We start from the raw sequence: 21,173 nt of genomic DNA on the forward strand, positions 1-21,173 counted from the left end.
TGAAGGAGAGAGGTGGACCTCAATCATCCTCTGATTTGCAGGTGCTGAGTTGGACTAATAAGTCTCAACTCTTTGTCTAACCTTTTCATTCCCAGTCAGTAGTGCACTGAACAAATACATTACCCAATGACCATAACAATCTCTTTTGATTTCCTTAGCTGGCTTCTGTTCCACTCCCTTAAAATGTATGCATAAAAAAGAAGGATGTAACCTCCATGCCTTGCCTAGTGAAAATAACTTCCCCAGGGAATAAAGCCTACACAGGTGGTCCTTCAGTGATCTTGAACTTCAGCTGGTTGTGAAGTCTCATTCACTTGCTGCATCTGCCTTCTAACTTGATGAAATGCCAAACCTAGTAAGGGAAAAGTCCAGAGCTTCATCCTTCTGCTAAAGTCTCTTTCCAGCTACATTCTTAACCTTTCCCAGCTTATGTCTTTCCACTCAGAAGCTTTCAGGGCTTTTTTAGTAGATCCTAATGTCACTTTTGAGTTTAACATTCTTTTAAGGGTTTCTTGATTTTTGTCCGCTGAATTCTCAGCACAATGCCTATTCTTTCAAACACTTTTCTTTCTACAAACCAAGGCAGTGAATAAATCATGGCTTTACCTAGAATATTAAAACTGTGTTCTAAATTTTGGAGTTGAATTAATTCCAATGTGTATGTCTGGACTAAATACACTTCTCTCCTTACAGAGCTACAATGCTAACAACCCAGTGATTTCAGATGGCGTTCTGGAAGACATAGAGTCACCGAATTGTAAAACCATGGAAGTGTTAGGGTTGGAAGGGACCTCAAGGATCATCTAGTTCCAAAACCCCTGCTATGAACAGGGACACCTCATACTAGGTCATGTTGCTCACAGCCACATCCAGCCTGGCCTTAAAAACCTCCAGGGTTGAGGCCTCCACCATCTTCCTGGGCAACCTGTTCCAGCATCTCCCCACCCTCATGCTGAAGAACTTCTTCCCAACATCCAATCTGAATCTACCCATTTCTAGTTTTGTTCCATCCCCCCTAGTCCTATCACTGCCTGACACCCTAAAAAGTCCCTCCCCAGCTCTCTTGTAGCCCCCTTCAGATACTGGAAGGCCACAATTAGGTCTCCTCGGAGGCTTCTCTTCATACTTCCTTAACAGACAGCAGAAAGTGCCCTTTATCTTTAAAAAGTTTCAGGATTTATTTATTTTTATAACATTGTCTCTCTTGCCAGAGAATCCCAGTTGCCTTTCCTTCACCTTTCTCTGTAAAAAGTTTCAAAATAACCGGGTTTATTTTTATACTCTTCTCTCTCATGCTAGAGTAGTCCAGCTGCCTTCCCTCCCCCACCACCCCATTTATAGCTAAGCTTCCCCACCTCCTATGCCAAAGCAATCTTCTTGAGACTCGGCCATCACATACTGCAATTTCCTCTGAACAGGCCCAAACTTTCCATAGAAACTAGAGTATAACACCTAGCAAAGAGTAAATTGCTGACACACCGCAGACAACAAATAGCTCTGGGAATACATAAAGAGCGTATTGGAGGCACAGTACAAAGTGTTTTCACGAAATGGAAAGTCTACCCATAATGCTAAGATGTTATACCCAAGTCTCTTCTTTTAAAGCTTACATTTTAGTAGCACTTTCCCCACCCCTCTGTGTTTTTATACTCAAATTCAAATGCATGTGATACACAATGGAAAAAACCCCACACACATACAAAACCATTACAGGGGAAGAGGAACAGTCTGAAGACTAGTTCTTAAGCATTGCTTTCTCTCTGCAGATTAGCTTTGTGCTGAAGCTGACAGTTCCAGTGAAAGAAGTCTCTAATATGCTTCTGCTCCCAGCAGGCTTCTGAAGTTAACTGAAAAGGAATTTCGATAACTGTAAAACTAAAGAAGAAAATTAAAATAGAACCTCTGGTTTAGTTTTGCATTATTCCAGGTGGACGTCAGTTTAATTCTATTAATGTCAGTAGAGCTAGAAATGGAAAAAATTGGACTAATGAAGTGTTGAATCAGGTCTCTCAAAATATATTACGTAAGAATTATACTGCAACAACAGCAACATATTTTGTCTTCTAAAATAATGACTTGCATGGACGTTTCGTTACATGTTCATGGGTGTTGTGCATTGAAGTTGTTACCAGAAATTTCACTGTAAAATATATTTGACCTTCAGTGGTGTACAGAGGTAGAGGTACTGAGCTGTCTTACATTTTGGTACCAAAAATCAGTTTTGCATAGTTCCTAGTTTTCACTGAGATTAGAATATATCTATGTAAAATAGAATATACTTCATATGTGAGTACTTGGCATTGCAGAATTAGTTACTTTCATGAACACTTACACAAGTAACAATAATTCCAAACAAACTTTTAACATTTATTTTAAGACAGGTTTCCAGGAAACAGTCTGATATGCTAGGAAGTAGAACATTATTATTTTAAAAGGAAGAGGTTCTTCAAACAGGCTAAGATCCAAGAAATACGATTCCGATGACCAGTAGCTGCAGTAGTCTGCATCAAAATGAAGAGCTGCAGCAATATAAATTCTGATTTTTAAACGTGGTAACTATTGTCCTACCCTTTGGAAAACTGGAATGTACCTTCTTTTATCACAGAACCACAGAATGATAGGGATTGGAAGGGACCTCTGGACATCATCTAGTCCAACTCCCCTGCCAGAGCAGGTTCATTTAGAGCAGGTTGCGCAGGACAGTGTCCAGGTGGGTTCTGGATGACTCCAGAGATGAAGATTCAGTGACCTCTCTGCACAGCCTGTTCCAGTGCTCTTCACCCTCAAAGAAAGAAGCTTCTCCTCATGTTTAGATGGAACTCACTATGTTTAAAGTTGTGCCTGGCACCTCTTGTCCTGTCACTGGGCAACACTGAAACCAGACTGTCCTCATCCTTCTGACACCCACCCTTTAAGTATTTAGAAGCATCTGATAAGATCACCCCTTGATCTTTTCTACTCCAGGCTAAAAAGCTCCAGGTCTCTCATCCTTTCTTCACAAAAGAGATGTTCTAATGCCCTGATCATCTCTGTAGTCTTTTGCTTTACCCACTCAAGCAATTCCCTGTCCTTCTTGAACTGAGAAGCCCAGAACTGGACATGGTACTCCAGATGAGGCCTTAATCAGGGTGGAGTAGAAGAAAAAGAGCACTTCCTTGACTTGCTTCCTGGTGCATCCCAAGATGTCTTCCTGGCCATAAGGGCGTCTTGCTGTCTCATAGTCATCCTGTTGTCCAGGATGCCCTAGGACTCCCAGGTCTTTTTATCTGCATCCAGCTGTAGTGTGAGTTTTCACTTGCTGTCGACAAACAAACCAATCCTATCTTCAGCCTGGACTGTCAAAATCATCAAGTAGTCAATATTATCTTTCATCTCTTACCCTCACTCAGCTCTTGTAAATGCTGTCTTGAAAACATAACATGGATTTCAGCTTTCTGCCCATAGTGTATAACAGAAATTGTCTTTAAAGACCTCATGTTCTTCTCCACAGATTATTTCTGCTATGCTAAACATTTGCCCAACTCTCTATGAAAAAAAAAATAAGGCAAGCTTATTTTCCCTCCCACAAATCCTGTAAGATTTGCAATACAGCTTCACAACACAGAACTGAGGAGGTTTCCAGGTTAAGAAGCCTTGGATCATGCTGTTTGTTAACCTCTGTGTTGTGAAACGCTGTTAAACACCACTAGCACAGGCTGCTAAGCCCAGGGTCTAGAGCTCTGTTCAGATACTGATTACGTGGTTGTTAAAAGGCAAAGCTGTCATTTCATCCAGTAATGGAGTAAAATATTTTTGTGCTATCAACAAGAACCTATCAGTGCTTAAACCAGATCACATATGACATTATATTCCCTAAACCTATTGAATTCTTTAAGCAAAGCTCTATGAATCTATCAACCAAGTGACTTGCTAAGCAAAAACGTAACAATGATTCAGACTTTAAAAAGAAGTAGCTTTGATAGCTACTGCTTCTTTTTGATGTTGCTTTAATAACATTCCTCTAACTCTCTGGGGGATGCCTGTAAACAGCAGTAGCACCTTAAGCTGTAATTATCAGACAGATGCACACTTACTTAAGAGACATGACATCTTGCAGCTTGAATGTTAGAAATATGTATAATGCTTCACATTAATGTCCTTATTCCTTACTGTCGTGGTTTAGGCTCAGCCAGCAACTAAGGACCACCCAGCCACTCACTCCCTCCTCCCTGCTTCCCCCATGGGATGGGGAGGAGACTAGGGAGAAAAAAGTAAAACCCCATGGGTTGGGATAAGGAGAGTTTAATAGGATGACACGAGCTTGGGAGAGGTGGGGCTGTTCAACCGGGAGAAGAGAAGACTCTGGGCAGACCTTAGAGCAGCCTTCCAGTACCTGAAGGTTTACAAGCAAGCCAGGAAGGTACTGTTTAAAAGGCCTTGTAGTGATAGGACAAGAGGAAATGGATTGAAGCTTGAGGAAGGGAGTTTGAGAATGGATACTGGCAAGAAATTCTTTACCGGGAGGGTGGTGAGACACTGGAACAAGTTGCCCAGGGAGGTTGTGGAAGCCCCCTCCCCAGAGGTGTTGAAGGTCAGGTTGGATGAGGCATTGAGCCTCCTTGTTTAGTGGGAGGTGTCCTGTCCCTGCCCATGGAAGAAGTTAGGAACTAGGTAATCTTCAAGGCCCCTTCCAACCTGAAGCATTCTATGAATCTATGAATTTTAGCAAACGGAAACAAATTCTTACTCACCTACAGCAACTACCCAACCCTGTTAGTCATTTGACTTCTGAATTCTAAGAAATATAAATTACCCTTTACTCTCATTCTTTCAGCAAAAGCTTGCTTCTGGACCAGATTTTCAACACAGGTGTTTAGGAATGATGGAGTAAACAGAGCTACCTTTTCTATGCTGCTTGGTATTTGACACCTACACTCCTGGCATTTCCCCCAGGTTCCTCACTTCTCTCTCACAGAATCATGGAACTGGTTAAAAAACAAACAAACAAACAAACAAACAAACAAACAAACCAACCCCCAAAACACCACAAGAACAAAAAACACCTTTCAGCTCATCAAGCCCTGCCACTTTGCTTTCCAGACTTCTCTCCCACCAAAATACTTAGCAGGCTCTAGCCAGTCTTTATCCAACTCAGAATGGAATTTGCATTCAGACATTCCTTTGTTTTCCTATTTGAAACACTGTCTGTGGCAGGATGATGGAAATACAAGAGCTGGCTGATGTATTTATGTGGATGTGCACAAGGTAAGTCTGAGGTGCACAATACTTGCCCTTTCCAGAAGTTTCTCTTCTTTTAATGCAGTTGCTGTAGTTCACTGCAGCACAGTTATCTGCAAGAAATCTTCTAGCAAAACCAAGCCATGTACTCTGAAGTATGAGTAACTCCAATAAGATTTAAATAAATGTGAGCATCTTCAGGTCATTTCAATTGTAGTTGTGCCACCTTATCCCATCCCACACACCTGCCGCCAAAATATGGGCCCGACCTTCTTGTGGCAGCTCAGAATCTGTAGCCCACAGGTATCTTCCTTCTTTTACTAATGTATTAGACTGGGAAATCAAATTCATTTTTTGGTATGGAAAGCCTTTACAATAGATGACATTCTACAAAGGTCCTTGTGTTCATCAGTCAGAGGCTTAGTCATGCCAAACATAAGCTTTCTTCAGATCAAACTATGTGGATTTAAAACTAGTCATACAAACCCACTTTTCTTACCCTATCCAAATTACCCAAACTTTCTTGGAAGGTGTTTCCTAGAAATAAACCCCACTTCAACACCAGATAACTCTAAATTCTCCAGATTTTTCTGTTAGACACAAAGATGTAGAAATCAGTATCACTGTGAGAAGCCAAACAGACGTTGATGATGCTATTTCACACCTAACTGTTTTCTGTAACTATTCTGGTTTGGGCAGCTTTCTTTTAATTTTGCACCTTCCCTCAACAGCTTAATGATTTTAAAAATACCATAAGCTTAATTTTCAAAGTCAAATTTTCATATTCTTCTTCAACTTTTCCCCACCAAGAGAAGTTCTCAGAACATCAGTGGAGAGCTGATGGTGACAGGACTAAGCATCTGAAAAGGAAATACATTCATTTTAGTGACAATGCTAAATCATATTTCGTTCCTTCATATTCAAAGCACATTACAAGTACTAATTAGGCTTACCATCCCTCCTGGGATGTTCTTATAATGCTTTTCCACAGGAAAAAAACAGACAATTAATTAACCCAAAATCATATACAACTGAATGCTGGAGTCAGCATTGCAATACTGAGCAGTCTCACTGCTTACCCTCTGCTCTTCCATGATTGCCTCTATTAAAAAAATTACTGTGTAATTGGAGAGGTGCTATATTTCCAGTCTTTTGAATTGAGGTCATAAAGAATTTTGTCTTTAGACCTCAAATTTACAGGTTGGTGTGTTGGTTTTTTTCCCTCCATGAATACATCAAGTTTCTAAATTCCCTGGAGTTCCCAGCAATATTCCTAAAGGAGGAAGTGACAGAGAAAATTGCAGCTGTCAGGCAATGAATTAAGCACCAAAAAATTATCATCCTTTTAATTCTATTCCCTTAAATCTGGCTGACCTCTATCTCCACCTATACCCATCAGCACTTAAAGGAAAGGCCTACATGATACTAATCAGAATATTGCCTACAGGTGGGCAGAGTTTAGGCATAAAATATACAAAAAAGAAGAATATCACCATGGTTCAGTAACTGACCTTAAAGTCAGCTGAATTAATAAAAATACATGGTAAAAAAGAAAAAGAAGTTCAACCCAGGGGAACTAGCACTGCAGTGAAAGACAGTGGGATCTACTGCAGTAGACTTTACAGACCGCAGGAGAAGAATCAGATTCAGCAGCTTGAAGTCACATGTCTAGAGACAGCAAGTAATGCTAATTAGCAGTCTAGTCACTAGGAACTATTTGTGAGAGCAATGCTAATAGGCTGAGAATTTTTACTTTTTAGCATAGCATCAATTCTAATGGCATAGTTTGTTTCCATATCAAGTTTGCACCCTCAATATGCTTAAAAACCTCTCCCAAACAATGTACATTGGCTAGTAAAACTTGAAAACAGTGATACTCAAAGCCAGTTCCATTTTTTGCTATGTCTTCTTCTTAATGAGCAAAGAAATGCGTAACATCTCCCATGTGAAATGAAATCAGATTCCCCTACTGTCCTCCAAAATCTCTATTTTCTAAGGAGTTGTGAAGATTGACAAGTTCTTGACATTTCTGGGTCAACTTCACTCCACCCGGTCCTGACTTTTGTCTCTTGCTGTCTTTAATGGGATTCTCCTTGTCTTTCTGCATGCTTTACTGTAATAGTTATGTCAGCTTGAATTTTGCCCCTCCCTTGCCATAGAACTTGTCACACAGGAGCCTGATAAGCAGCCCTGTGCTGCCTTGACCTCCTAAGACTGCCTAGTGCTACACCAGTGCCTCTATGGTGGGTGTCTGGTGGGGGAATAGCTCCGAAGTCCTGGTTTTGCCCCATCGTGGATACATTGGCTTCTGCTGACAGGCAGAACCGTAATGTACATGATCAGATTTGTTGTTAACTTCCAGATATGGCATATTATTTCCCACGTGCAACTTAAAGCTTGACATTCCTTTGTAATGTCTACAGTGTGGCTATCTCTCATAAGCATGGCCTGGACGAGGCATTAATAAGACGGTGAAATCTGTTTTGAGCCACTGCCCCTTTGTCCTCCCTCTGTGCTGGAAGAGCCTAAGAGGCAGGCGACTTTAAGGCTGCCTGGAGGGGAGGGGAAGCTGAACCCGGTCCCCAAGCCTCACGTTTCGGAGAGGCGACCGCACGTGTCAGAAGGCAGGAGAGGAGGCGTGTGCAGCTTGCTCGCCACATAAACATTTTTAATTGATTGGCGGGATTTGAATGGCTGATGTGCCATTGGGCCATTCAGGTTTGAAAAGGGAGTTACTAGGGGGTAGCTCGCTCGGGCACTCGTTGCTCGTCTAGCTTGCGTGCTTGTCACTCTCTCACCTCTCTCCGCCGTTCGTTAGAGGACTTCGAGGCGGCGGTAAGCACCCTACTTACTCTTACCTCCAGAGCAATTAGCTCCCTTTGTGAGTAAATTACGCTGTTTTACCTGGTTATTTCTGCGGTTTATAGCTTATTACCTCTTAGTCAGCTCCGGTGTGACCTGGTCTATACCACCCGAGGCAGCAGTGCTGTGTAGCTTCGTGTGTACTAGGGACATTCTAGTTTGTTCCTCTGTATTCCGAGTTCTGCTTGCTCTAGACTGTTAATCTACTGTTTATATTAGCCTTCTGCCGTGTGTAATTAACCTGTTATCGACCGGGCAAACGAACCTGCGTACATTGGCACGGGAAAATAATTTTTGGTGTTTAATAAATAATATTCCTATTGAATCCTCTTTCCGGTCAATACATTCATAAACTACAACAAACCATTACTTAGGTATGATAAGATCCTCCAATAACACCTGCAAAAGGCAACTTCCTCTCCAACAGCGTTTCGGGTTTATTTTCCTCTATTTTTACTTCTGTTTCAATGCAAGGTTGCTTTCCTTGGCTGAAGTTTATAGAGCATCTTAAACCAGGCAGTTTTCCAGTATATATTCCTTATCTTAATTTATATCTATCTATCTATCTATCTGTGTGTGTGTGTGTATTTATATGTATTCCATGAACATTTTCAGAATGCTTTCTACAGTATTTCCTATGTGTAGCTTACTCAGGAAGGAAGAATTTATGGCTGCATAGTTGAAGTATCCTTAATGAAAGTAAAACATTTAATTGCTCTGCAGTTATCAATAGCAATGGCAACTTTTATAGAGAGTGCTTCAAAAAGGTAAAGAATTTCCTCTGAAAAACATTTTAAAATATTGTTGTTCAATTTTCATTGCTATATTTTTGTCAGCAATAGAGGAAAAAATATGCTTTCAGGTTGCATTGCTATTTGCTGCCTTCCCTTCCCTTGCCTCCCCTTCTTCCCTCCCCTTCTTCCCCAGGAGCACAGAAAAAGGAAAGGAAAACCTTTTTTCATGTTAGTTTTGTGCTCAAGAGCTGTTTGCATAGAATTTTGGATTAAAATTTCCCAACAGCTTTTGAACATTTCAAATTGAAAATTCTCTCTCTTCTTTTTCTGACCAAAATGCTGAGATTTTATGAGCATTCCCATCATTTAGTTGCTGTCTGTTTAGAAGCAACACTCTGGTATGTGTTTGGTCCCCACTATAGGAAGAAAAAGAAATCTTGACTGCTTTTTAAAGCTATGTTTTGCACTTTGGAGGTCTTTTTGAACCTGCCTCAGCACTTTCAGATAACCACCTTGATGTGCAGCATCATAGTGCACCTGACCAGAAAATAAACTATTAATGGGGACAGAGATACCAAAGCTACTTACAGATACTTAAAAACAAATTTATTATTACCAGGTATGTTTAATTGGTTTCACACTGGTTTCCCTATTTCTCTGTGTGTTTTAAGGAAGGCAGCACTGCCTCCTTGGCTCTGATTGCTATAACATGCACAAACCTCCCTGCTCAGTAAGTGTTCACAGTAGAGTAAATAAAAGTATTTCCTTTCACAGTGCTAACCCACTTGAACTTCAACGGAGCATTAGCCACACAAACTTGCTTGCTACAGTGCCAAAGAGCATCTCTCTAGTGCTCCTGCCTGATCTATTGGCGAGTTGGATCTAGCTGTTCATCAGTGGCATGTTGGCTCTCCCATCACAGGGCAGATGAGACAACAAGAATTACTTCAACATTTGTATTCAGCAGATGTCTCTTTGGAAAACAAAGTGCTTGTTACATCTGGACCACTGCTTAAAGGCAGTTTTCCCTCATAAGAAACATTTGTCAGTGGTTTGACAGTCTTTGCCTTTTATTTTCCTGCTCTCTTTCTTTTCTTTTATTCCCCCCCCTCCTCCTAGAGGACTTGCTTGATCACAAACTCCTAGAAATGTTGGGGTATGTTCACTGTTCCACTGCTGGTGAAGCCAGTGAACCTCTGCACTCACACAGCCAAGGGCTCACACAGAGAATGCACTTTTTCCCATTTTGAGCCTCTTTTTGCCTTACAGCAGACAGTGACTTGCTGCCTTTTGCCAGTGCTTTTTTGATCTCTCTGAGGCTTTCTGCCTCTTCTGTGTCTGTTTATGTTCCTTGTCATTCTTATTCTGTCAGTGTTTGTTCAAATTGTTCCCCTGCAGGACCTGTCATCTCTTCTGCAGAGGATGTGCACTCTTCCCTTAAGTGGCAAGTTAATTTGTTGTAAAAAAAAAAAAGAGTGTTTCTATATGGACAATTATAGCAGAAATGGAAATGGACTACTCTTTGTGTTTTAAAGAGAGATGAATGGATTAAGAATGAATCCCTTGCTATTTTCCATAGAGACCTGGTAACAGCCTTCCAGTACCTGAAGGAGGCTTACAAGAAGGCTGCCAAGGGACTGTTTACAAAGGCCTGCAGCGATAGGATGAGGGACAATGGTTTGAAACTAGAGAATAGATTGGATGGTAGAACACGCTCTTTACCATGAGGCTGATGGAACACTGGAACAAGTTGCCCAGGGAGGTAGTTAAGGCCCCATCCCTGGAGATGTTCAAGATCAGACTTAACAAGGCTCTGAGCGGCCTGATGTAGTAGATGATGTCCCAGCTTAATATGGAGGAGTTGGACTAGATGACCTTTGGAGATCCCTTCCGGTCCAAACTATCCCATGATTCTATAACTTAAAATAAAATAAAAATAATTTTAAAATAATTTTTAAAAATAATAATAAAAATAAATTAAAAAAAAAAAAGAACAACCAACAAACCACAAACCCCACCACAAACACAGTGTTAACAGTTCTCAAATAGAAAAGGCATCTTTCTTTGGCCTCTGCACTTTTTAACTCTGTAGGAATCAGGGTGCCTGACATTTGTTTTCCTTAAAAGTGCCAGAAGATTCCTTTTTAAGGGCAAGAATATTTCTGAGAGCAATAAAGGATGGAATTTGTTCTCCCCTAAAACTTTGCCCTTCTCTCCTCCCTTCTCCCAATCCGCCTTTCGTTTTGCTGACAGTCAGTGCTTTTAGGTACATTTTCCCACTCTGCAGGGAGATAAAACATAAGGATTTGTTTTCACGCAGAGAAAGCACACATTGACACAAAATCTCTACCAAGCTTTAGCAGACAAATTGATTAAAAAACCCACAGGAAAATAAACATTAGTGGTCATTAATCATTATTCTAAGTTTATTAAAGAAGAAATAAAGAAAAAAATGAGGCCGGACACAGGCACACAGTAATTCCATTAGCTATGAACATTCTTAGGTCTTCCTGTGTAGAAGATTTCAGCAGAGCTTAAACTTTTTCTTTCATAGAGACTTGCTTTGGGGGGAAAAAACATAACCAAGAATCTTACTCCCCAACCCAAGAGATGTTCCCACTTCACAGTACAGGTTTTAAGTCTTTAAGGTTGATGGACATGTTCTACCCTACTTTCTCAGAAGAAATAATTGATGGAAGAGTCTTGGGATAGAAGTGATCATTGAGACTGCTGACTTGCAATCAATCTGATTTCTCAGATTTGTCATGAGCCTCCCTGTCTGTGCAACCAAGTCCAAGACATCTTACTAAATGGATAAGCCATCAGTATACTATAAACAATTCGGTATCAGATTAAAGTGATGATAACAAAAACAGTAGTCTCATTTGCTATCAGCTGCATGGCAAAATCCATCACTCTGTGGCACAGAAGGGTGCTTTTTCTTGCTGTTCTCTCTTAATCTTTGTTCAGTCTGATTGCCGTTGTTAGTGGCTTGCTGGCAGGGATGGACAGAATGAGAAAGACTTGTGTTGTAAAGTTGAGTGATGGGATCCCATCAAAATGTTCATTGCTGAACATTTTACATTCCTTTTTTCTGGAAAGTGGAAAGCATGTTTTCATCACGGCTTTCCAAATGTAAAACATCTGTGGCTGTCATCCTTTTCTTTTCTCAGCACCTTCATGAGATTGCTTGGCTAGTTTTGACTCATGAAAACGTGCTCTGCTTCTCTGCATACCAGCATATGATTTTCCTCCTTTTTATCTTTTTGTTCTTACTTTGTATGTGAAGCTATTCTGACACCATAGCTTCTTTGTGGTACAATCCTTAAATAGGACCTTCAGCCTTCGTTATAGAAGGCATCATCTCTTCTTAATTGCTTTTGTAGAGGAGTTTATTATCTCGTTTTGATAGAAGAATTGTTAAACCACTGCTAGATTACTAATTTTTGCCTTATTTAATTTCTACACTTTATGATGAAACTGGTTACTTAAAGAAGAAGTTGTTTAATTCACTCTGATACATTTGCGTAGCTCATAGCTACTAAAGAAAAAAAAAGAATAGCTGCTCATGGGAATCACATGTTATTTTATCAGGGAGCTTCTTTATGGTAGGTTGACCCTTGCTGTACAACTCAGCCTGCACAATGTAAGTTGCATTTTCTCAGCCAGTATCACAATCTGACCAGCTGTGCAAGAAAATACTCTGTCAGAGTAAGAAAACAGGATTGAAACTCATCCTTATGCTGAACTACTTACTCTGAAATGCAAACGAACTGCAGCCATTATCAGTGTTTATACCTAAGGGACAGGTCTCAAAACATGTGATTTTGGGGAACAGAAGGGTTGGTAGCAGACATGCACCACTGGCAATAAGCCTCATTTTACCTCAGAAACCAAAGAATATTAGTGTTCAGTAGAGTAACACAGGCCTCACAAGGCATAGGGGCAGTTAGTAAGTGCTCAATTTTTGTTAGCAAGACTTCACAGTATCTCACCAGGCCTGGTCAAATAAAAGCTATGTTGGTTGTTTCTCCTGTCTTATTCAGGTGTCCCTCTTGGTTTAATGATAGATTTAAATAGTAAGCAAATATAGTTGCTCATATTAGAGAAATGAGCATCAAAACTATTCCTGTTTTGCCTTTTCTTTAACTAACTTAGCATGATTGTTAGGACAGTGTATTCTAATATTTCCTGTAGAATTGTTTACAAATGCCTAGTTGAAAGATTACTTTTTTCTGCCTTTTTTACAGCTTGCTGCAAAATTGCAGTTATTGGATAGTGCTAGATGGAAGTTAGTTTTTTCTGTATTTCTGAGGTGAGGCAATTAAGAGCCTTTAGAGTCTGATTTTTCTGGGCCTCTCAATTTAAGAAAGACATTGAGACTCTTGAGCATGTCCAGAGAAGGGCAGAGAGGCAGGTGAGAGGCCTTGAGTACAGCCCTGTGAGGAGAGGCTGAGGGAGCTGCAGCTGCTTAGCCTGGAGAAGAGGAGGCTCAGGGGAGACCTTATTGCTCTCTACAGCTACCTGAAGGGAGGTTGTAGCCAGGAGGGGGTTGGTCTCTTCTCCCAGGCAACCAGCACCAGAACAAGAGGACACGGTCTCAAATTGTGGCGGGGGAAATGTAGGCTCGAGCTGAGGAGAAAGTTCTTCACAGAGAGAATTGTTACCTGTTGGCATGGGCTGCCCAGGGAGGTGGTGGAGTCACCATCCTTGGAGGTGTTCAAGAGGGGACTGGACATGGCACCTGGTGCCGTGGTTTAGTAGTCATGGGGTGTTGGGTGACAGGTTGGACTTGATGATCTTTGAGGTCTTTTCCAACCTTACTGATTGTATGATTCTATGATTTTTCCAACCAGGCTGCTTGGCAGCGTATGGAGGATCACGAGAAGGAGATGAACGAGGAGGTGACTCGTCTGATGGAGGAGATGGAGAGGAGAAGCCAACTGCGCAGGAACCTGGTGCCCATGATCGTGCAGCAGAGGCCTGAGGAGCAGAGCATCACGACCTGGGGAGCTGTGCTCTTTGCTGCCATTGCTGGAGGCCTTATCCTCCTGTTTTGGCTCTGGCGGTGGCTCAGGAAAACAAGGCCTGAACCAGACTCTGGTGGCAGCGAGAAGGAGATCTTGGACAACAACACAGACAAGAAGGACAAGGAAGAAGAGGAAGGCAGTGATAGAGAAGGTGTGGAAAATAAGCAGGCAGGAAACAGGATTACTTCGGGGTGCATTGAGTGGCCTGGGCAGATAATGATGTCCAGGAGCAGGGTAGTGAAGGAGCTGGTGGATGACCTCCTGCGATTCCTGCGAACGCGCCTCTCAAATAGTTTCGTGCCAGTGCTGCAGCCTGCCATAGGTGTGGGCAGCGCCTTCGAAGGCTGGAGTCCCTGTGAGGCAGACGACGCTGTCTACCAACTGCTTGTGCCCCTGGAGCCCCCTGCTGGGCACAGCTTCCACCGGGAGCTTGCCACGTTGGGGCGGATTCCAGCCAGGGACTACCGCATCCGTGTGGTGCTGGAATGTGCCTGCAGGGTCCGGAACATGCTGTGCTTCATCCACAGCCCCAAGCATCACGTGCGCATGAAAAATCGGCCACCATATATGCTGGACTTCCTCTGCACCCACTCATACCTAGATGTGGAGAAACTTGCCCTCTGGTTCCGGAGGTTGGTGAAACAAGCCTGGGTGGCATTGCCTTGGGCACGTCACTACAAGATGGAGGTGCTGCCATACAGCCAACGCACCTGCTACCTCATGCTTACAAGTGGCTCAGGAAGACCCCTCTATGTTGAAGTGCTTCTTGGGGTGCAGGTAGGATGTACAGACATCTTCCTCACCAGCCACAGTGCAAATGACACCTACATCCGCAGCACAATATGGCAACAGAGCTGCGCCGTGGCAGAGAGCAAGTTCTTCAGCCATATGACCAGCCAGGTGCCACAGGGCAGTTTCCATCTCAGATGCCTGCATCTCTGCACCCGCATGCTGAAGGACACAGAATTCTCTCCCTACACCTTGAAGACAATTGTCATGCACTTCCTGAACACCAGACCTTTGTCCAGCTGGTGCAGAAGGGGCTGCTTCCGGCAGGTGGTGGATATTCTAAACTTCCTGCACCAGTCTGTGGAACAGAAACAGCTCAACCACTTCTTCTTTAGCAATAGTACCATGCCCGAGGAGATCATCTTGCCCAAATGCTTTGAAGAGTGTGAGCCATACAACATACTGCAGCATCTGGTACAGAATCCGGATGCCCATGCCAGGGCATTGAGACAGTGTGAGCAGCTTCAGGAGGAGCTCCTGGAAGGGCTCCTAGACTGATGTCATGGACACCACAGCCTTGTCACCATCTGGACAGTGAATGTCAGCTCTTCTATGGTGTCCATGCCTTCCAGCATCTCTCCTCTGTACATAGTTGGAAACAATTGTTGTCTTTGAGATAAATAATCAGAGTGTTTGAGCAACTGCTCCATCTGTGCCTGTGCTTCATTTTGTTGGGAAATGTGGGCATAGGTCGCTGACTGCTCAGTTCCCACAGAGCTGGGCTGAGCACGTTGGCAGAAGAGCTGATGTGGAGGGCTGTGTTTTCAGTGATTCTGTAACTAAGGCTCCCTAACAGGTCTCCATGGCTGTACCATGGAATAATTGCAAGAAATTCTATCCCTCTGCAGCTTTGCAATCTGCAGCTGTGCAGGCAGGAAGTGTGAAGTGTGTCTCCTTGGCCATTCCTGGGGAGTCATAAGAAAATGCAAGGCCTTGGAGCCCCTATGGCATTTCCCTTGGGCAATCCCAATGAGCTGGCAAGATCTTTGATCAGTGTGGTTCCAACTCAAGGCACACACTCATTCTGTCCATGCTGCATTTCAGAGAGCCTCTCATGTTACAATCTGAACTTCAAGGCCCATAATACTTTGCCCCAGCCAGTACATTATGTATGCACTGGTTAGGATATGTGAAGTCATTCTTTTCTGGTAGTCCTGACTCCTCTGGTATGGATCAGTTGACACCCACATTGCCCACTGCCTGCTCCTCACCTCCAGAGCCCCACACCTATTGTGTACTTGCACCTAGGAAGGCCTGGTGGGCAGGGAGAGGGTTCACTTGCTTCCACTACTGGGACAGGTGGCCACTGATTGCTTACCACTGGAGCCCTGTGAACCTCCTGATGGGGGAAGGATGCAGAATCCCTTTGATCCTGGGCTTTTCCTATTGGCTGTGCATGCTCCTGCCCTGGAAAATTCAAAGCATGCATCCAGCAGTCTGTCTCTTGCTCCCACTCTATTGTGTCCCTCAGCCTATTTACAGAATAGACTAGAATAGAATAAACCAGGTTGGAAGAGACCTTCGAGATCATCGCGTCCAACCCATTATCCAACACCACGTAATCAACTAAACCATGCGACCAAGCACCCTATCAAGTCTCCTCCTAAACACCTCCAGTGATGGTGATTCCACCACCTTCCCAGGCAGCCCATTCCAATGGGCAATCACTCTCTCTGTGTAGAATTTCTTCCTAACCTCCAGCCTCAACCTCCCCTGGTGCAGCCTGAGACTGTGTCCTCCTCTTCTGGTGCTGGTTGCCTGGGAGAAGAGACCAACCTCCACCTGTCCACAACCTCCCTTCAGGTAGTTGTAGAGAGCAAGAAGGTCTCCCCTGAGCCTCCTCTTCTCCATGGTAAGCAACCCCAGCTCCCTCAGCCTCTCCTCATAGGGTTTGCGTTCCAAGCCCCTCACCAACTTTGTTGCCCTTCTCTGGACACGTTCCAGCAAGTCAACATCCTTCCTAAACAGAGGGGCCCAGAACTGGACACAGGACTCAAGGTGGAGCCTAACCACTGCAGTGTACAGGGGCACAATGACCTCCCTGCTCCTGCTGGCCACTCTGTTCCTGATCCTGGCCAGGATGCCATTGGCCCTCTTGGCCACCTGGGCACACTGCAGGCTCGTGTTCAGCCTACCGTCGACCAGTACCCCCAGGTCCCTCTCTGCCTGGCCACTCTCCAGCCACTCCCACCCCAGCCTGTAGCACTGCATGGGGTGCTCTGTCTTAGCTCTACCACCAGTCGCAGCATGTAGCCCAAGTTCTCTCACCTCACACAGGCACTTCCTCAACTTCCATCTACTTCCAGCGAGAGGCTGTGAGACTCTCTGCAGCCAGACACCTGGATGGCTGCATGCTTTGGGGGAAGCTCAGGTGGAGGCAATGCAGCCCTTGGTGGCAAGCTCGGACAAAGTGTCCTTCTTGCAGGTAGGCACTAGGGCTAAAAGTCCTCGCAGCAGATGAGCTTACCAGCTTACATGTGGAGCTGGCAGAGAGGCTTCACCCTGTCTGTGCCAACATGAGTCCTACTTGCTCTGCACTGAGGTTTAAAAAGTCTTTGGTGGGCACCGTTTTATTCCACAGTGCCCCAGAACCTCTTCATCTGCTTGTTTCAGCTTCTAGCAGCACTTAATAAGCACGTTTGATAAGCATTGCAGTAACGTGCCCTTTACATGAGTGCATGAAACCCCCATTTCAGACAGCATGCTTCAAGTTAGAATGGGACACTGGGGCTCTGGAAACTGAGGGCAAAGCACTTGGTAAGGTGGCAACCAGTGGGAATGTGGGGCAGTTGAAAAAAAGAAACAGTATCAGGGATTAAACATGGTTCAGATAGTTACCCAGATAGCAAAAGCATGAGGTTTTGTGTTCCTACAGACCTCTTAGCATAGCAGAGAAGGAAGAAAACCTCACAATGTCTTACCTGTGGAGCAATCTTCCTGAACACTTGTGCCTGATGATTCTGCTTTCGCCCCTCTTGGACAGGATGCTAGATCTCTTCTAACTCTGTACTTGCCCTGCAAGACTTTGGCCAGAACAGTGCCTCTTGAAAACCTGGAGATGTATTTGCTGGTTTGGAGACAATCCCGGTGTCCTGTCCTGGCAAAGGCTCTATCCCAGTTTGATTTGAATGGTCACACCCTCTTTGCCACTTTGCTCAATTTTTGGCTTAGCTGGAGTTTCTAACCAAAATGAGGATTATATGGCAAGGAAAGAATACTGTCATCTCAGAAACTCTCTCCGGTGAGGTTCTCAGAGTGCTCTTGCAGTCTCCAGAAATTTGTCGTGAATCTAATGTTTTACCATACCTCGTAGGAATAGCGAGAGCCACAGCACAAGAAGCAGCTCTAAAAGGTGCTCCCTACTGAGTCAAGGTTTAGTTTCTCCCTAGGGAGAGCATAAGGCTATAATAGGGCCTCTGACAGAAAGTGGGGAAGAGTCTCTTTCCTCGTAGGGCCAAATGCAGCCTTTGAACAGAGCTCTTCTAATTTCATCCAAACTGCAATTCTTATCATTCTCACATGTCAATCCTTAAAAGTGAACAAGATGTTAATTTTGGTACTGTAAGATTGACTCAGTTGCTGTTCCCAGCATGGGCAATGACTTAGATTGGAGTAGTGAAAACAAAGCAGCTCATTGTTCCCTGCAATGGGTCCTGCGAGTACTCTGAGGCGGGGGTCAGCAGAACTGCAACCCTGGACTTCCAGCAGGCAGACCTTGACATCTTTTGGAAACTGTTTGTCTGACAGAGTCCATTCCGAGGCGGTTTTGAAGGGACAGGGAGTCAAGGAAGGGTGGGCATTGTTCAAGGAGGAAATTCTGAAGGCACAGCAACAGGCTGCCCACGTGTGCCTGAAGCTGAGTCCCAAGGAAGAAGGCCAGCAGGGCTGAAGAGAGAGGGGTTTTTGCAAGTCAGAGAAACAAAGGAGTGGCTATGGCCGCTGGAAGAAGGGCCAGGCCACTCAGGAAGACTACAAGATTGTCATGGGGTTATGCATGGTGAAAATTAGAAGGACCAAAGAGCAGCTAGAAATCAACCTGCCTTCAGCTGTTGAAGACGAGAAACCAATGAAGGATGAAGGAGGATCTCCATCCTTGCTTGGATGCAGGGGGGAAGATAGTGCTAAAGGATGAGCCTTTGAGGTACTCAATGCCTTCTTTACTTCAGTCTTCAGTACTAAGAGCAGTAGTTTAGTGGCTAGCAGACCCATGAGCTGGAAGAGAGCGATGGGGAGCAGAATGAAAGCCCCCACAACCCAAGAGGAGATGGTTAGTGATCTCTTGCACCATTTAGACATACACAAGTCTATGGAGGTGGAAAGTGGAAAGGAGGCTTGGGGGAGATCTCATTGCTCTCCAAAACTAACTGAAATGAGGTTGCAGCAAGGTGGCCTTGTGTTGCAGCAGGGGAGGTTTAGACAGGATATTACAGGGAAGCTCTTAACTGAAAGAGATAGCAAGCACTGGAACAGCCTGCCCGAGGAAGCAATGGCTGAATCCCCAGCACTGCAGGTGTTTAAAAGGTGTGTAGATGCTGTGCTAAGGGACATGGTTTAGCATCAGACTTGCTAGTGTTAGCTTAGTGGTTGGAATCAAAGACCTCAAAGGTGTTTTCTAAAGGCAACAACAACTTCATTTCTTCTGACACAGTAAGATAGCAAGGTGAATTTTTATGTGTGGCAAATGAAGAAGTAGAAAGCTGACAGTGAAGATTTTCTATCCTTCTTTGAAAGAGCAAAGCCTGTCTGTAGGTGCCGTCTAGTTTGTGTATGAATGTGCCTGTGAACATATCTGAAGCTTCTGGCCAGGCATGTTGTCCACAGGTTTGCATACATCTTTCCTTGAACATGGTTATTGCACAAATAATCTGTGTTCCACACAGGGAGTGGACAGGGGGCTCCATCCTTGTCCACCTTGTCTCCTGAGACTATACCTGAGAAAGGGATACGGGGCACCTTCCACCATTAGCACAAAACTGAGAAGCAAGGGAAAACCAACAATATCTCTTATTATCCCAGTCATTTCAACCCTTTGATTTTCAGTGCTCATGATGATGATGAATGTTTTACTTTTCTGGTACAGGGCATAAGAAGCCATGGAAATTCAGCAGGCAGAGAGAACCTTTAGAATAACATAGCTATCACCCAGCCTTTGAATGCTGATTTCCTGCACCCTTTTGGCTTTTCTTTTTCCTCTCTAATTGTGTCTCTTAGTACTGCTGAGAGATATGGATTCATGCTGCTGTTTCATTGATTCTTTGATGGCAAATGGAATGCTGCCATGATAGCTTTTATCCCTGTCCGGTTACTTCATTACCTGACTGAGACGCCAACAGACACCAAGCTGGTTTTGTTTGCGGTCTCCATGTCTTGCCCCCAAAAAGCTTGGTTTGTCTCTTTCCATAGGTTTTGGTGTGGACTATAATTCAGCATAGTTCCATGAACATTTCTGAGATGGACTTGTTGTATTTGAACAACAAGCTCTGGTCCCAAACCAAGCGATCCTTCCATTTCTGAGTGCTTAGTTCGCTCATCCCATCGCAAGCCTTCATCTCTGTTTGTGCCTTTCATCTGCACTGACCTTCATTCATTTAAAAAGATTGCTTCCTTATGAATCTGATTTATCAGAACTTAAAGATTTGCCCAGTCACTTTTGATAACAGAAAACTGTGAACGTCTTACAAGACAGACTGTAAAGCAGGGTGATAGAAAGATACTTTGCTGTCTCTTGCTGCCTTGTCAGCTTTCTACTGCTCAGCTACAAAACTGGAGCAAGGACACATCAGTCGTGTCCTGATGGCTGATGGAGTCAGATCATTTGGCTTTCATTTGCTTCCTTTGACGGAGGCACTGGACTTGAGCACTCTTTCTGGTCTACTGTGCTACAGCACTGAATCAGCACTCCATGGTTTAAACACTAACCTGTCAAGGAAAAGGGTGTCAAATGCACATAAAAAGATAGGTAGGCAAACAAGAGATTGACTTGATTTTGTTCAAAATTAACTGTATCTGAACTGCTGTCATTGGAGGACACCTGATTTTGGTTTGGGGGCAGAGTCTTCAACTATTATAGACAGTCTATTGTGAACACCTGCTAAATTCCAGTAGCCCAAGTATCAATATGAAAATTACCTCAGTATGGAAAACAGACATTGCTTGGCTCTCCTCTATCATCTCTCTCTCTTTTTTCCCACTGATATATTTAACTGTCATGTTCAGTTATGACCTATATACCAACCATCACTTGCTGAAGAGAAACTCTTACATGGGGAATGCTACCTGGGTATAGATAGGTTTCCTTCTGAGGGGAACTAATTTAAACACCTTAGCTAATCTCAGGAGGTTGGAGTTTGTTTCTGGTTTTATTTTCAGAATTTTTTCTAGTTTTCTCTTCTTCTTGTTATTTTTCCCTCTCCCAGAAGTCTTCTGCATTGTAACTCTTCCTCTCCTACTTGTTTTTAGTGCTAACTGAGCTTTACATCCTGACAATACAGGAGGATTACTCTAGTATAATGCATGCTGCAGCATGTTTACTTACATTGCT

At 43.6% G+C, this 21,173-nt stretch overlaps 1 protein-coding gene across 1 annotated transcript; it reads left to right on the forward strand.

Annotated features, from left to right (window-relative positions):
• Positions 1–13,684: 13,684 nt before the first annotated feature.
• On the forward strand, positions 13,685–15,130 carry LOC128899481 (inositol 1,4,5-trisphosphate receptor-interacting protein-like 1). The gene has a single exon (XM_054178813.1). The coding sequence runs from the start codon at positions 13,685–13,687 to the stop codon at positions 15,128–15,130; it is 1,446 nt and encodes a 481-aa protein (XP_054034788.1).
• The last annotated feature ends 6,043 nt before the right edge of the window (positions 15,131–21,173 follow it).

The sequence above is a fragment of the Dryobates pubescens genome, chromosome Z (assembly GCF_014839835.1).
Source record: "Dryobates pubescens isolate bDryPub1 chromosome Z, bDryPub1.pri, whole genome shotgun sequence".
Classification (NCBI taxonomy): domain Eukaryota; kingdom Metazoa; phylum Chordata; class Aves; order Piciformes; family Picidae; genus Dryobates; species Dryobates pubescens.

Bases quoted from the DNA above. Each gene is read 5' to 3' on its own strand.
- LOC128899481 (XM_054178813.1), top strand. From the start codon at position 13,685: ATGGAGGATCACGAGAAGGAGATGAACGAGGAGGTGACTCGTCTGATG.